Below are 13,993 nucleotides of genomic sequence, written 5' to 3'. Positions count from 1 at the left end.
TCGAAGATCTAAGAGGGAGAAGTTCTACCCAAAAGAGAACTTCAGAGATTCACAGAAATCGTACTGTCTGGGAAAATTTAAATGGCAGTGATGAAATGATAGAGCAGAGAATGCCTAGAAAGTCCTCAGTTAAAAACACTTTAGAAAAACAAGCATCCCCTAGAAGTCAATTAGTCATTCATGCCTCACAGGGACTTATTTAATCATGTGAGTAGGAGGAGACAGAGATCATTTAGAATAATAGTTGCTAAACTGACTACCCAATCAGAAACACCTGTTTTGGGGGGATAAAAAACAAATTTTCACATCCCACCTCAGACTCACTGAATCTGCGCATATCAGCTCCTGTAATCTCTATTTTTAACTTGCCCCTCAGATGACTAGACTACAAGTAACAGATGTAGTGTGCATACAAGATCACATCAACTTTTGGATTACTGATAAAATACAGCACATTCACTTTACAGATTTACTGAAGCAGACTGACATGAAAATATTACAGCTAGTGGAATAAATTTTCTGAAGTATATTTATATTCCACATAAAAGCTAGTGATATGCCTTTAAAATTTGTACTTTAAGTTCTGGCTTTATATATACATATAGGGACATTATAATCGCACCAACAGAAACAGATGTCTTAAATCTTACGCATGTACTCACCCAAAATTTCATCAAAGATCTTGTATAAACCTGGCACAAAGGTAACCTCTCTGCAATTCATCCCTACATCTTCATCATACACCCACATTAGCTGCATTGAGACAAAGACACAAAAACTCTTTACTCCATTAAGCACTTAACATCAGTTTTTACATAGTATAAACTCACATTTTGTAGTTTACTCTATGTAAATATGTGTATCTTCAGAGTAGAAAAATATCTACAATTTGACTTGCAGTCAGCTTCAGTGTATTCTTATTGAATTTAAATAAACTCAAATTGAGAAATTGTTCATTTTGCATCAAGTCTTTATTCTTATTTGTACATGTCAGCTTTAATATGAGTCACTAAGAATTGTGAGAAAGTTTAAATAAAATAGAAAAATACAAAAACAACCTATATTTACTTTACAATTTTATTTCATGCTTTATATTTTTATATATAGAGAGAGAGAGAACATAGAGTAAAATAGTATGAACATGTATAACTCTGGAGTCAAAAAGACCTAGCTTTTAATCACAGCTCTTACTAGTTAGGAAATCTAGTAAAGTATTTAAATTTATCTAAGCTCCAGTTTCCTTGTCTACAAAATGGAGAAAACAGTACCTACTTCTCATGGATGTTGAGATTAAATGTGATAATATATGTAAGCCAAAGCTATAGTAAGCACTGTTGTGTGTGGGGTTTTTTTTGGGGGTGGAGGGGTGGGGGGGGGGGCCAGTGTGTGCATGGTCCAGGGAATTGAATCTGGGTCTCCCACATGAACGGCAGGCATTCTAACCAATGCGCTACCCATGCACCCTTGTGTGTGTGTTTAAATTTGAGAAGGCACTAATTAAGGTAAACTGCAGTATGAACTTAAGGACTTTTAAAAAGTTCATAAGGTATAATTTTCGATTTATTCCATTTTACCTTACACTTCTTTCTTCTGATAGTATTTACCTCCAAAAAAATAAAAACATTTCTATTTCTCCTAGGTCTCTGCTCCGCATTGCTAATCACAATGGACATGGAATTATGTACTTAGAAAGCATATAAGCACAAACATTTTATTAAAATAGTAAAAAGTAGACATATACACACATCTCCTAAGAATTTCAATACAGTTTAGCAAATAATTACCTGTGTCAATGGTTCCACTGAACCAATGTATGTATCAGGACGAAGGAGAATATGTTCAAGTTGTGTCTTCTTCTGATACACTCTCTCAACAGACAATTTCTTTGAAGAATCATTTTTGTTTACAATTTCTGACTCTTCTTTCCTTGCAGCATTGTTCTGATCAAAAAGAGTCTAAAATTAACCAAAAAATCAAATTTAAATAACCTACCAAGGGGCAAACTGAAATGTATATGGACAGATGGACATAAGTTTTCTTTTAAGTGACAAAATTACCTTTCTGCTCCACTGACTTTTTTTTTAAGTCCTGAAGAGAACAGGTCAATTTACTAACAGTCTGACTATTTTTCTTTTTTTGTATGGGCAGGCACTGGGAATAGAACTCGAGTCCCCGGCATGGCAGGTGAGAATTCTGCCTGCTGAGCCACCATCATACTGCCCTAATTCTTTTTATAATATAGAATAAAGCTACAGTTTTGACTAAGCTCCAAAAGTGTAAGATAAGGTAATTTTGTAAGCCTCAAAACTTCCCATGGAATGTGAGTTCTTATCAGGATAGAGGATCACAATGAATGTGCCCACTGAACCTGTTGGCTACAGGGGTACCAAAAGCTTCCAGATTAAGTTTCCTGCTACTAAACTCCTGAAGATTACAGTAAAGGAAGGGGAAAGTAACCTACACAAAGATCATCATGACTAAAAGATCACACTCTGAGACAGGGATTAAAGATGACAGAAGCTATGGAATCAAAGGTGGATAACTTTTTATCATTAACTTAGAGCTGTTTGAAGTTACTGAATCAAAGTTTAGTGGCATATAATCATTGTACTAGTAAATGCTTCTCTTCTGAGCTATTCCTTCAAAACAAATCCTGCCATAAAAAAATATTCTCAAGATTAGACTAGATCACAGGCTCACTTCTGTCTAATTTGAACAATTGGATTTGGCCCTGATGCGACACACTCAAGGGGCATACAGGGATGGAAAATGGGATAAAACCTTTCTTCACTTCTTTTTCAATAGTTTAGAACTTTTTCCACATTGCTACCAATCCTTACCTCTTCCTCCTTACCTCCCTTCCCAAATGGATACAAGGGGAAGGAAAATTTAGTTTGAATCTGGTAGTTCTCTTCTAAGCTCAAAAAGTTGTCATTCTTGCTAAGATAATGTCTCAAAAATTAGAAAACACGTAAAATGTAGTTTGCTTTGTCTAATTACTATTTGTAATTCTCCCTACAAAGGATACAAAAATATTAGAAAATAAATGTAACAACATAATTGAAATATTTCAAGAAAAAGTTTTTCCTAAATATCCTACCATTACTTTTAAAGTAATGAAAAGCATTAGGGATGCATATCATTTATAGACTACTATAATAAAAACAGATTTTTTTTGGCTATTTGCAGATATTTCAAATTAATTCTGAATTATAATACTAAAAATAATTTCTAAGCCCTGATATAAATCTTTAAAACCTGGATTTTTCATTATGTAAATATTTTTAATTATCCATACCAAAGAAGTGTTAATTATAATTTTCAATTGCTCTTTTATATAAAATTTATGTAAGTAAAAATAATCAAGCATTTTAAAATGTTTCAGTAGTTTATTAAAACCACACAGATGAGCATATGTAAAATGAGCCCAATTTTGTTTGAAGAAAATTATACCTAACATACTCATGTATAAGAAAAATATGAAATATATAATAAATATAATCAAGTATATATTAATAGAAATTATCTATGGAAAGTAGAAATGAGACTTTTTTTATATGTTTCCTAATTTTCTACAATGAACACTTACTACCTATAAAATGGGAATATTTTAAAGGTCTATTAACCCATGTATATGCAAACACATTTGAGCCAGAGTAAAACTGAAGTTTTCTTTTTCTAGAGACACTTTTTATCCCACTAACTACTTCTACAGCCCAGACTTTCTCACCAGAATCTATGCAAAATGAAATGAAAATAAACAAGATTGGCAGCCTTGGCAGAGTGGAAAGTAGAAATTAATACTGCAACCAGATTTGTATGTTATTTTCCCATTCTCAAATAATAGTAGTTTGCACTGCTGCTGACAGCAAACAGAAGAGGTTCTCTCCTGAGATATCTATAAGCTTTTCTAACAGAAAGTTGTAATAATAGTCTCTTTCAGCTCCTGTTCATTAGCAGAAAGTTGTCCCCTGACTAATGTCCAGACCACTTAAAATCAAAATATGAGGTTAAGGGAAAAGAAAGGCAACTTCCCCCATTCTATGGGATGGTCCCATCCCCAGAGTAGCTATGAATTCAAACACCCTAGGCCTGAGAAGAAGCTAAATGATAATTCTGTTGGTACCCTTTTTCCCAGCTGTTATCATCACTATCACAATATTAATATCATACAAAAAAGTTACCCTGGGTAGCTCTTCAGTTTTAACACTGCTGCTGACAATATTCAGAAAAAAGACAAAAAAAAAAAAAAATTAGCCTGAACACAAAGCCCAGAAAAGCACTGTCAACACCACAGATGAAAAAGGAAAGTGATATATATTTGATACTTCTGGGCCAAGGGAATTATGTCAATTTTAGACCTTGAAAAGAAGGGAGTCTTTTGATTCAAAATAATGACAACCTTATTTTATTCCTATATATTCATAGTAATCAGATACTGTGTATCTTCAAAACCATACTCAGTATTCTACATTGAATAATAATTAATATGCCCTTCTAAAATAATCAATTGCCAAGAGCATTATGAATAAATTTTCATTAAAGTTCGATAACAATTAAAAACCTATGATTTAAGTTTATTGTAATTTACTTCACTGTCTTAATTTGTGTGGATAAACTATAAAGTAGTTATTTAGAGTGATAATTCTAGCACCCAGTTACAATGAATCTAAGAAATCAAGGTGACATTTTCATTCCCATAAAAAAAAAATGAGAATGTAAAATAATCACCATATTAAGATAAATACCTCCACATATCTAAAAGTTGTTTTAATCCTTCTCTTCATGATTCACACATATGATGACGCTAAAATGACTTTTTCTAAAGTTCAAAATCTGGCTGCCAAATTAAACACTGTATTATTGGGGATTTTAAAATATAAGAAAAATATAAAAATAAACATATAAAACCTATTTAAAATACTAATCTATCTTAAAGCACTTTGTAATATCACTAACTCCTAATAAATTACTTATTCAAGGCTCAACTTTTATCAAGAACACTTCTCAAGTACCAGAAGGGAAAGTAAAAGATCCCAATAAGACATTCCTATTCTTCAGAATGAGTATATACCAAAATAATACTGTAAAAAAAAAGATTCTTCCATCAACAGAGCTGTCACCTGAGATATAGCTATTTGGGGCAATCACCACAGTTCCTGTTTTTTCTGTGAGAGAATGAATTGCTGCCAAAGAGAGGAAAGGAGATGGTTTGCCAGTTGGTGCTAAAAAAAGAACTGAGCTAGTCATTCACACAACCAGCACAGAAAGGCCACTATCACCAAGCCAACCATGGTGGGAATAGGACTGGCAGCCTAGCAACAAGCTCCTTCTCTTACCTTCCATACAACCCCCTCAGACTTCACATTATCCTTTTGTAGTATTCCCTACCCTTCTTTTCTCCCTCTAGGCTGTCATTCCTTGATGTTCACTTTAACCATATTTCATCGGGGAGAAGAGCTCCATTTATCTACCCACCATTAATGAAAACAAAAACCAACAATTTGTCTTCCATCTATGCTCTTCTAGAAATGCCCTCCCAAATGAAGGGGCAAGGAGAGAGGTGAAAGATGAGGGATATTTAAGATAGCAATGATGCTTATATGTTCACTGTAAAAATAAAAATATACTTTCTTGACCTCTAAGAAAAAGGGAATACTTATCACTGAAATTTTTCTTTTTAAAAAAGAGGAAGATGTGTGTGTTTGTGCATGTGTGTCCATCAGAGAGTACAGTATATGCCAAGCGCTATGGCAATATGGATATGGATAATTAATCCTCACAAGAGCTTAATGAAGCAGATGCTGTTATTAGGATTCCCTTTTTACAGATGAGGAAATTGAGGCCTGCAGAAGTTGGCTGTTTTCCCAAGCTAACAAAGTTAGTACTCGAAGAAACTGGATTATGAAATCAGGTAATCTGATTTCATAGCCTATTCTCTTAGCCATTATACTATACAAGATACACATATCTGAAAAGGAAATCCCTGAAACTTCTGAGCTTTTTATAAGAAAGTAAAAGAAGGGTTAGTAGAAAGAGATACAGAAAGGTTTATCCCAGATTTCATCTTGTCACACCAGGATAGAAAAGATGAGTTGCTTTTATTTTAATATTTTTAAAGTGGGAGGTGGTGTACCTGACAGTTAAGAACATAAGCCTGATTTACATCCCTTCTTTGCCCCAAGCACATGCCTAACAGCATGTTACCTAATCCCTAAACTCGTTTCCTTCTCCGCAAATGGAATAATACCTATTTTACCTTTTCTTTAAAATGGGATCTATTATATTAAAATTTTAAAAAAAGAAGAGGCTTATTTTTAAAGCATATTTAGTAAAATGCAACTGTTCATTATGACCACCTGAGTATCTTAATAAATTTGTAACTATAGGTGAACACATATATTCCTGTTCAGAAAAATTAGCACAGTTTTAAAAGTCTCTCTAAATACTGCTATTTTGTTTACTTAAGAATGCATCTAAAGAACACTGCTACCTGTCCACCTGTCCCAATAATGAAAGAAGACTTTTCAGGATATTAGTATGTCAATCATCCAATTTGTTACCAATAACTGAAGTTTGATTATGTGCCCAGTTCTTTACTAAACACTGAAAGGGATACAAATAAAATTTATGGTCTATGACATCAGGAGTTTATCATTTATTGATTAAGACAAAATATCATGCATAAATATTACATACAAAGAAGGCAACGATGTTTTATGATCTATACGAGTAACAGAAGTTAGTGTAAACTTTTACCAAAGAGTAAAAGTTTGGGGGTGACTGAGTCAGTCTTGTTAAGTAGTATTTATATAATGAACAACTGTATTCTAATATTTCTACAAATTTAGTTGATACAACTATTTAAACATGATGAAAGAATGACAGAACAAAATAGACTATTATGGTCTACTACTCAAAACTTTACAAACTAACATTTAATTCAAGAAACTGCCTCAGAGAAGCTTTTATAGCTACTGTCATTTTAATCCAAAATAGTTCACTATACTTATCTTTTTTTAATTTTAAAAAAAAACCTGGTTAAGACACTGCAAATCAAACACAAAACAAATAAGTTTTAGAAGAAGTTAATGTCCATCTTAAATCATTTTGCTTTATGGTTTTCAGATACTGAAGGGTAAATTTCACACAGTGGCAGTATTAACAAACACATGCTGGCATGCATCCCAGCAGAAGGTAGTATCAGCAATACATGGTGTACCAACCCTGCTGCACACCCTGCCCCTGGGGAAAAAGGAAAGATACCAGAGATTAATTCCATTTTCATATCTTCCTTTTATTCACAAGCAGGTGGCAACATAACACCAAGTTCAATAAAGCAGGCAAAGTTACCCCTCTTCTGAAATAGAGGGCTATTATAATAAGCCACCAAATGCTTGCAAGGAAAACATTTATTTGCTTTCACATTGGCTAAAAGATAATTTTTGTAAAAGTAACTGCAGTTTATTATTCCAAGAGTGTGCGTTTTTGAATAAACATTTATTAAGCTTGGTATTGTGCTACACTTATCTTATTGATTTCTAAAAACAACCTTAATTTTACAGATAAGAAAAAAGGCTGGGAGAGGTTAGGTTTCTTACACAAAAATCTCACTGACTATATGTGTTGGGAGACAGCATCTAAATCCACATCACTCTGACATAAAAGCCCACACTGATAACCACTTCACTGTATTATCTCCCATAAAATTAAACCAGCTTACAGTCATTTATACATATTATGGACAAAAAGATGCTCACATAAACTGATTCAGTACTAAAAGTGAGCATCAAATCTTAACATGGACTTGTAAGGTGAAATCATCTTTTTAATAAACTTCTAATGCATAAAAGAATACAATTTTTCAATAAAATATGATGTTTTCTCCCTTCCTTTACTATACTTCCCATGTCCCCTATAACCAGTTTTATAATGACGACATACCATTATGAATAAAGCCAAAATTTACCTCCCAAGTTTTAAAGATGACTAAAGTCTGAAATGTCTAAACTTTTAGTAATCTTTTATAATTTCAAAAACATATGGAGGAGACTTAGAGCTAAAAGTCTTCATTAGATCAAAATCATATTCTCCTTCCCTTGCCAGATTGTTTAGCATATCCAAAATTCCATGTTTTAATCTGCTCAACTAGACCTGTATACTTAACTTCCAGAATTGTTTTTTTCATTTCCACCACAGTCCTTGAGTTTTCTACTATAATTTGGGTCTTTTTGCAAAGCCTGATTACATGAGAAAAATGCTTTCTGGTCCTCTAAGAAATAAAAGTTATTCAGTAGATTATTTGAAAACAAGATTTTTAAAGTTCAATAGAAAATAAGATTTGCAAGTGATACATCTTAAGTAATTTCTGCCAGCAACCAATCTTAATCATGGAAAATGAAAAATGCATCTCAAGTTCTAGTTTTACCACTGAAAATTACGGAATTATAATCAAAGGCAATATGAAATAGTCTGTTAACACTTCATTATAATTACCATCAACTAAACCATATAAAACACACTTCTCTATCTCTCAAGAGATCCAACCAAATTATAAATTCAATATACAAAGAATTTAAAGATAACTACAGTAGACTGCAAAGGCATATGAATAGCAACCATTAGTTTTAACACAAATTCTGACACTCATTTTTACTTACAGGTAGCCAATGGTAACAGATACTCCCAAATAGATGGAAAAATAAATACTTTGCCAACTACTGATCTGTCCATATAAAAGATTAATATCCTGATTTAAACTAATTTTTCAAGATAGTTTATTTAATGAAAGACACAAATACCAAGATTAAAAAAAAAAGCATGTACCGATTTATTCTATCAATAAGTCCATTTTAGTTTCAAATGTATTTTTCTAACATTGAATGAAACCCTCCAACTTTTGCTAAATTTCTTATGGAAATGAAAGAAAAGTTTCCTACAGAGCTCAAAAAAAAATATGGTCATGTAATTATCTACAAAGTTAAATAACAGTAAATTAAAACGTTGCTATGAAATGTTAAAAGAAACAAATTTAATTTTAGAGTAAACTGTTTATCAATATAGAATCAAAGTTCCTCAATGGAAACACCAATGATGTATTAACATTTCCAAATAATGAATAAGAACTCACAATATCAGCTGGTGATCTAATAGCATTTTCAAATGTCATTTGATTTTAGTAACAAGGGTAAGGTGCCACTAATCTAAAAAATCTTTCGTTCTAATTTATGCATTGTCCCCACCCTTACCCCTTGCATGTACACATGGACTACTAATTTATTAACTACTTATCTTTCCAGGCTCTAGTCCATTCGTACTGCATTACTGGAGTACTATCATTAACAAAATTCGCAGAGATTTAATTAAAAGCCTAGCAGTTATTTTGCAAGGCGCCTTGGCACACATATTTTTCTGCTATCAACACGTTCGTTTTTCTGTTTTGTTTTTACCAGAACGGATGCTTGTAGATGCAGCATAATCCCTATCCAATTCCCCTAAACCTCACCCAAGCAAAGAGAAAAGCAAGAGCGATTTAAAAAAAAAAAAAAAAAAAGAGGTGGGAGGAGATATCAAAGTCCTTGAAAAATGTAACGCTTTTTTTCCCCCCCTGGGTATCTAATCTGTCGGCTGAGCTGGGGTTTTGTGAGTGTGTGTGTGTATAGGAAATGACCCTGGTCTGAACTCCAAGCCGAGATGCCAATGAATTATCGAGATGCCAATGAATTATCGAGATGCCAATGAATTATCGATCTGCCGTGGGAGTTAGGTTCCTCCAGGTCTTCCTTGAGCCACTTCTATCTCCCAGCAGGGCTGAGCGCCTCCAGGACTTGGCACTTCGTCTCCTCTCCAGCACACTCCCTTCAGCCCCCACCCGGTTTCACCTGAGATGCTGACGTAGGTAAACGCTTCTTTTGATAATCCCGTCCTGACAGAGGGATGATCTACGGTATATTAACTACTGTGAAACAGCCATCCCCAATGCACTCTCATTCGAATGACACTTTTCGAATGGAAGTGTAAACTGCTCTTGGACGTCTTCCCCGCCAAATCCATTCTTCTGCTGAGAGCATCAGAAATGGTTGCATTTAGAAGGCGTGCGCGCGCACACACCCCTTTCCCTGGGATTTTAAGTCACATTTGGAGAAAGTGCTGACCCACACAGACACAGAGGCATTTTCCCCATCCACTTCATCTCACGCCCGACTGCTCTGGAAGAGTCTGGGGGAGAGGAAAAAAGAGGAAGTGGGGATTCTATGACATGTTCATGGCTTGTCCCCCAAAGTTTCTACGGCACCTTACGCTCCTGCAGCCAGAGCCTCCATAGAGGAAAAGAAAAGAAAGAAAAGGGGCGGGGGTTCTGCCGGCAGAAGCCCGACTGGACGCGGGTTTGGGAGACGGGATTTCCCTCTTCCCCCTCCCCCACACCGCGCCCCGCCAGTCCCACGGAATTCCACCCCCGCCGCCGCCCGCGAACAATGCGGCGGCCCGGACCCTGGCCCCCAGTCGCCCGTCACTCACCACCCAGGTCAGCGCCCCATTGCCGCCACCGCCGCCTGCGCCGGCTCCCGCGCCACCGCCTCCCGACTTGGCCATGGCGGGTGCCTCCTGCTCACAGGCCCCGAGGACGCGGCCGCCGCTGCCGCCTTCCTGAGGTCCGCCGGACCCCGCTGCTCCGCACCGGCCACTCGACTCGCCGCGCTCCTAGCGGCGCCGGCCCCAGCGCCCCATCGCCGAGACCCGGGGCAGACGCCGGGCCGAGCCCGCCAAAGAGGCCGCGCCGCCCGGCGCCCTCAAACTCGAGTCGCGGTGGCCGCGTCGCCCGGGCCTAGCGCCGCTGCTGAGGAGGAAGAAGGAGGGGGAGGCCGGCGGTGGCTGAGCAGCGGCGCTGCCTCCTCGCCTGCTCGCGGGCGCCGCAGCAAGCGGGTCGGAGGCTCCCGGGGGCGAGCAGCGAGGATAGCCGGCAAGCCTGGGGCGTTCGGACGTGGCGAGGACACCGAGGTGCCTTGTCCTTCCTCACAATCCGCGAAGACTGGCCGCTCGGGTCGCCGCAGTCGCCACCGCCTCTGCCTCGAAGATGGCCTTTGTCGGCCGCGCTGCAGCCCCGACTTCCTCACATCCACACGCCAAAAGGGACAATAAACAGAGCCGCCGCCGCCGTCACGGTCGCCTCCCTCTTGTCCGGCATAGCACCGCGCACACACACATTCGCACACCCGGGAGGGAGGGAGGGAGGGCGCGGCGGCCGCCCCCGCTGTCAGTCAGCACCTGGTCACCCAATCAGGGCCTTGTCGCCACAGCCTCTCGGCCAATCCCAAAATTCCAAGCCCCCGGCGGGGCGGGACCCGAGGGGGAAACGTCATTGCGGGTAGCAACCGAGTGGAAGAATTGGGGTTTTTTGTTTGTGTGTGTGTCTGTGGGTTTTCCATTTTAGGGGGAGCAAGGGCTGCTGTCAAGGGTCATTTGAGGGCAGCAAAGGGAAAGGGTCGAATTGTACTCGGGTCAATTGTATTCAGCCGAGCGTGCTATTTACTCTGAGTCGCCTGCGAAACCAAGGCGTTTTTTTTTTGCCAGGGGTGGCTGGGGGCGGGGGTGGGGAGTGGAGGGAAGGGAGCAGGAAGGAGGCGAGGGCTGTCCCAAAGGGAAAGTATTTTTAGACAGCGGTTTTAAACCGCTGGCAAGAACGTTATAGACCACTGGTGCAAGGAGGGCCCCGTGACCCTGGCCTCTCCAAGGCCCCAAATGGACGCTGTCAAAACAAACAGACAAACAAAAAAACCTCTGCTCAGGCCCTGTCCCTCCTCGCGTCTAAAAGAGGACCCCGTTAGTCGCAAGAAAACTGCACTTAAAAAACTTAAATGAGTAGGAACTCACTGAGAACATTCCAGGGAAAGAATGCAGGTGGGGTATGTCTTCTGTTTCAACTCTTTGTTGAGCTCTGTCCTCTAAACACGACAGAGATGTCACTGTCACTTTTCTTTCATAGCTACTCTGAGCTGTCCCAGAGACCTCTAGGAGGGCACGCTTAATTTTTTAAGCTCCTTTCCAGTAGAATTTTAAAATACATGCTGAGGAATAATTCCATTCACTTTAAAGCTTTCTAAGAGTGAGTGACCCATACAGCTGCAGCAGAGTCCTTGGCAGATGGAAGATGGCTCTGCTTCATCTTCTTTTCAGTGTAATTCCATTCAGTAAGTATTTATTGGGCACATCCTCTGAAATCCTGGGCCAGGCTCTGCTATGGGATCAAAATAAAAACACAGCCCCCCATTTCAAGTCATTTATGATCTGGCTGGAGAGATACTTGAAAGGAGTTAACTGTCTTAAGGTAATATATAAGATGTGTACTTGAGGGCATGAAGTGGCACCAAAAAGTTGTGACAAGCACTTCTTAAGAAGAGAAATACAGTATGTTTTGTGGAAAGGTGTTTCTTATGAACGTCTCTTCCAAATGTGCATTTCCTCTCAGGGGAAAACAAAAATGTCTGGGGTCACATCTTTCGACTTCCTTCTGAGTCCAGAGGTAGGGAACTCTGAAACATGGAAACAATTTAAACGTATTTCTTCTTAATTAGCTCTCTGGTGGCCAAGTAATTTTGGTACATTGTGACTTTGATTCAGACACTAACGCCTTTCTTTACCTTGAACTTGGTGCAAGCTTGAAATTCAGACAGACCAGAGTCTAATCTGGGCCCTGAACTTGAGCAGCTAAATAACCATGGGTTTATTTAACTTCCCTGGGGGCTTGGTTTACTCCTCGTTAAAATGAGTATTTTTACTCTCATACTTACTGTAACTTTACATCGCCAAAGTACACGTATAACATAATTTTTAAAATGGGTGGATAATGTTAAAAGGTGTAAGTTTTTTCTAACAATATATGCAATTAAGTAGAAACCTTTTTGAAACTTCAGATTTCAAAGCTCTTGAGCTTCAGAGTTTGAAGAGAAAATATATTCAAAAATCAGATAGGCTAGTTGATGAAAATAATGTTCATTTTTTTCATTTGCATCATAGGTGAGGCATTACAGTATCCCTAAATATCAAGAAACCATCTGGTAAGTGTTACTAGTTTTATTGTTGTGGAAAATACAGACTTACTTAATTGGATCACAAACAAAAGAATTGTTGAATACATGCAACTCAATATTTTAAAGCAAAAATAACACGATTAATGGGGGAAAGTATCTGCAACAAATGTATCTCAGCACCTAAAGAACTGTTGATCTTTTTAACTATGTGAGGTAGACTTACCACGACTTTTATGATAAAATGGATTGTAGCTCACTTGAGCACAGCTTTACCTTCTGGGGTATTGTGAAGTAATTTTCATTTACAAAGTAATTGTAGCAACTGTAGCAATAATTGCTACAAGCTTCAATGTCAGGTTTGTATTGTTTGGGTTACTATCATATTTATCTTAGTATATATATACATACACACACACACACACACACACACCATATGCTAATATAATAGTATTCATATACATTATTATATGTTTTTATAGACCTATTTTTACCCCATAGAAAAGCACCTGTCAAAATGAAAAATTGTAGAAATCAGTCCATTCCATAAACTATAAAATTAAAGGCCTTTAATCAAGCTAATCCTAACTCCTTCAGAATTTTTATTTTTAGACCTTACGTTTACCTAATGTAACAAAGATATTCATTAAATGTTTACTGTGTGTTAGGTACTTAGGACCTGGAGAGTCAAAAAGGTGATAAAGATGTAATCTCTGCCTTGGCTACATACCTTATATATTTTTTAGCTAGTCTTTCAGTTCCAAAAGCAATTTTATGTTCAATTATTTGCTATTTAATAAGCAGTTCACCTGATAGGACTCACATCTGTCATTCATTGCACTTTAAATGCAGTAGGTGACAATCAACAAATAAGTTATCTGAGAAAATAACTATACTTCTAGGTATCTGGCAAAGTTCCCGTAAAGTTTCCACTGAAACCATGTATTGTTCCAACACTAAGATTTAGC

At 37.7% G+C, this 13,993-nt stretch overlaps 1 protein-coding gene across 2 annotated transcripts in view; it reads right to left on the bottom strand.

Moving 5' to 3' along the window:
• The window catches only part of TOP2B (DNA topoisomerase II beta), a 53,355-nt gene extending 42,713 nt beyond the window's left edge, over nucleotides 1-10,642 (bottom strand). Inside the window, exons 1-3 of one of the 2 annotated variants that reach the window (XM_077129976.1) lie at nucleotides 10,519-10,642; nucleotides 1,785-1,940; nucleotides 663-753 (exon numbers count right to left, since the gene is read on the bottom strand). In XM_077129976.1, coding sequence (XP_076986091.1) covers nucleotides 663-753; nucleotides 1,785-1,940; nucleotides 10,519-10,593 — 322 coding nt within the window. In that variant the 5' untranslated portion in view covers nucleotides 10,594-10,642. Of the gene's footprint in view, nucleotides 1-662; nucleotides 754-1,784; nucleotides 1,956-10,518 lie in introns of both variants that reach the window. The other variant, XM_077129975.1, reaches the window with a different exon arrangement.
• Nucleotides 10,643-13,993: the final 3,351 nt, after the last annotated feature.

Source organism: Tamandua tetradactyla, chromosome 15, assembly GCF_023851605.1.
Source record: "Tamandua tetradactyla isolate mTamTet1 chromosome 15, mTamTet1.pri, whole genome shotgun sequence".
NCBI classification, from domain to species: domain Eukaryota; kingdom Metazoa; phylum Chordata; class Mammalia; order Pilosa; family Myrmecophagidae; genus Tamandua; species Tamandua tetradactyla.
The sequence above is the reverse complement of the archived record's forward strand: the minus strand, read 5'-3'. Positions and strand labels throughout refer to the sequence as shown.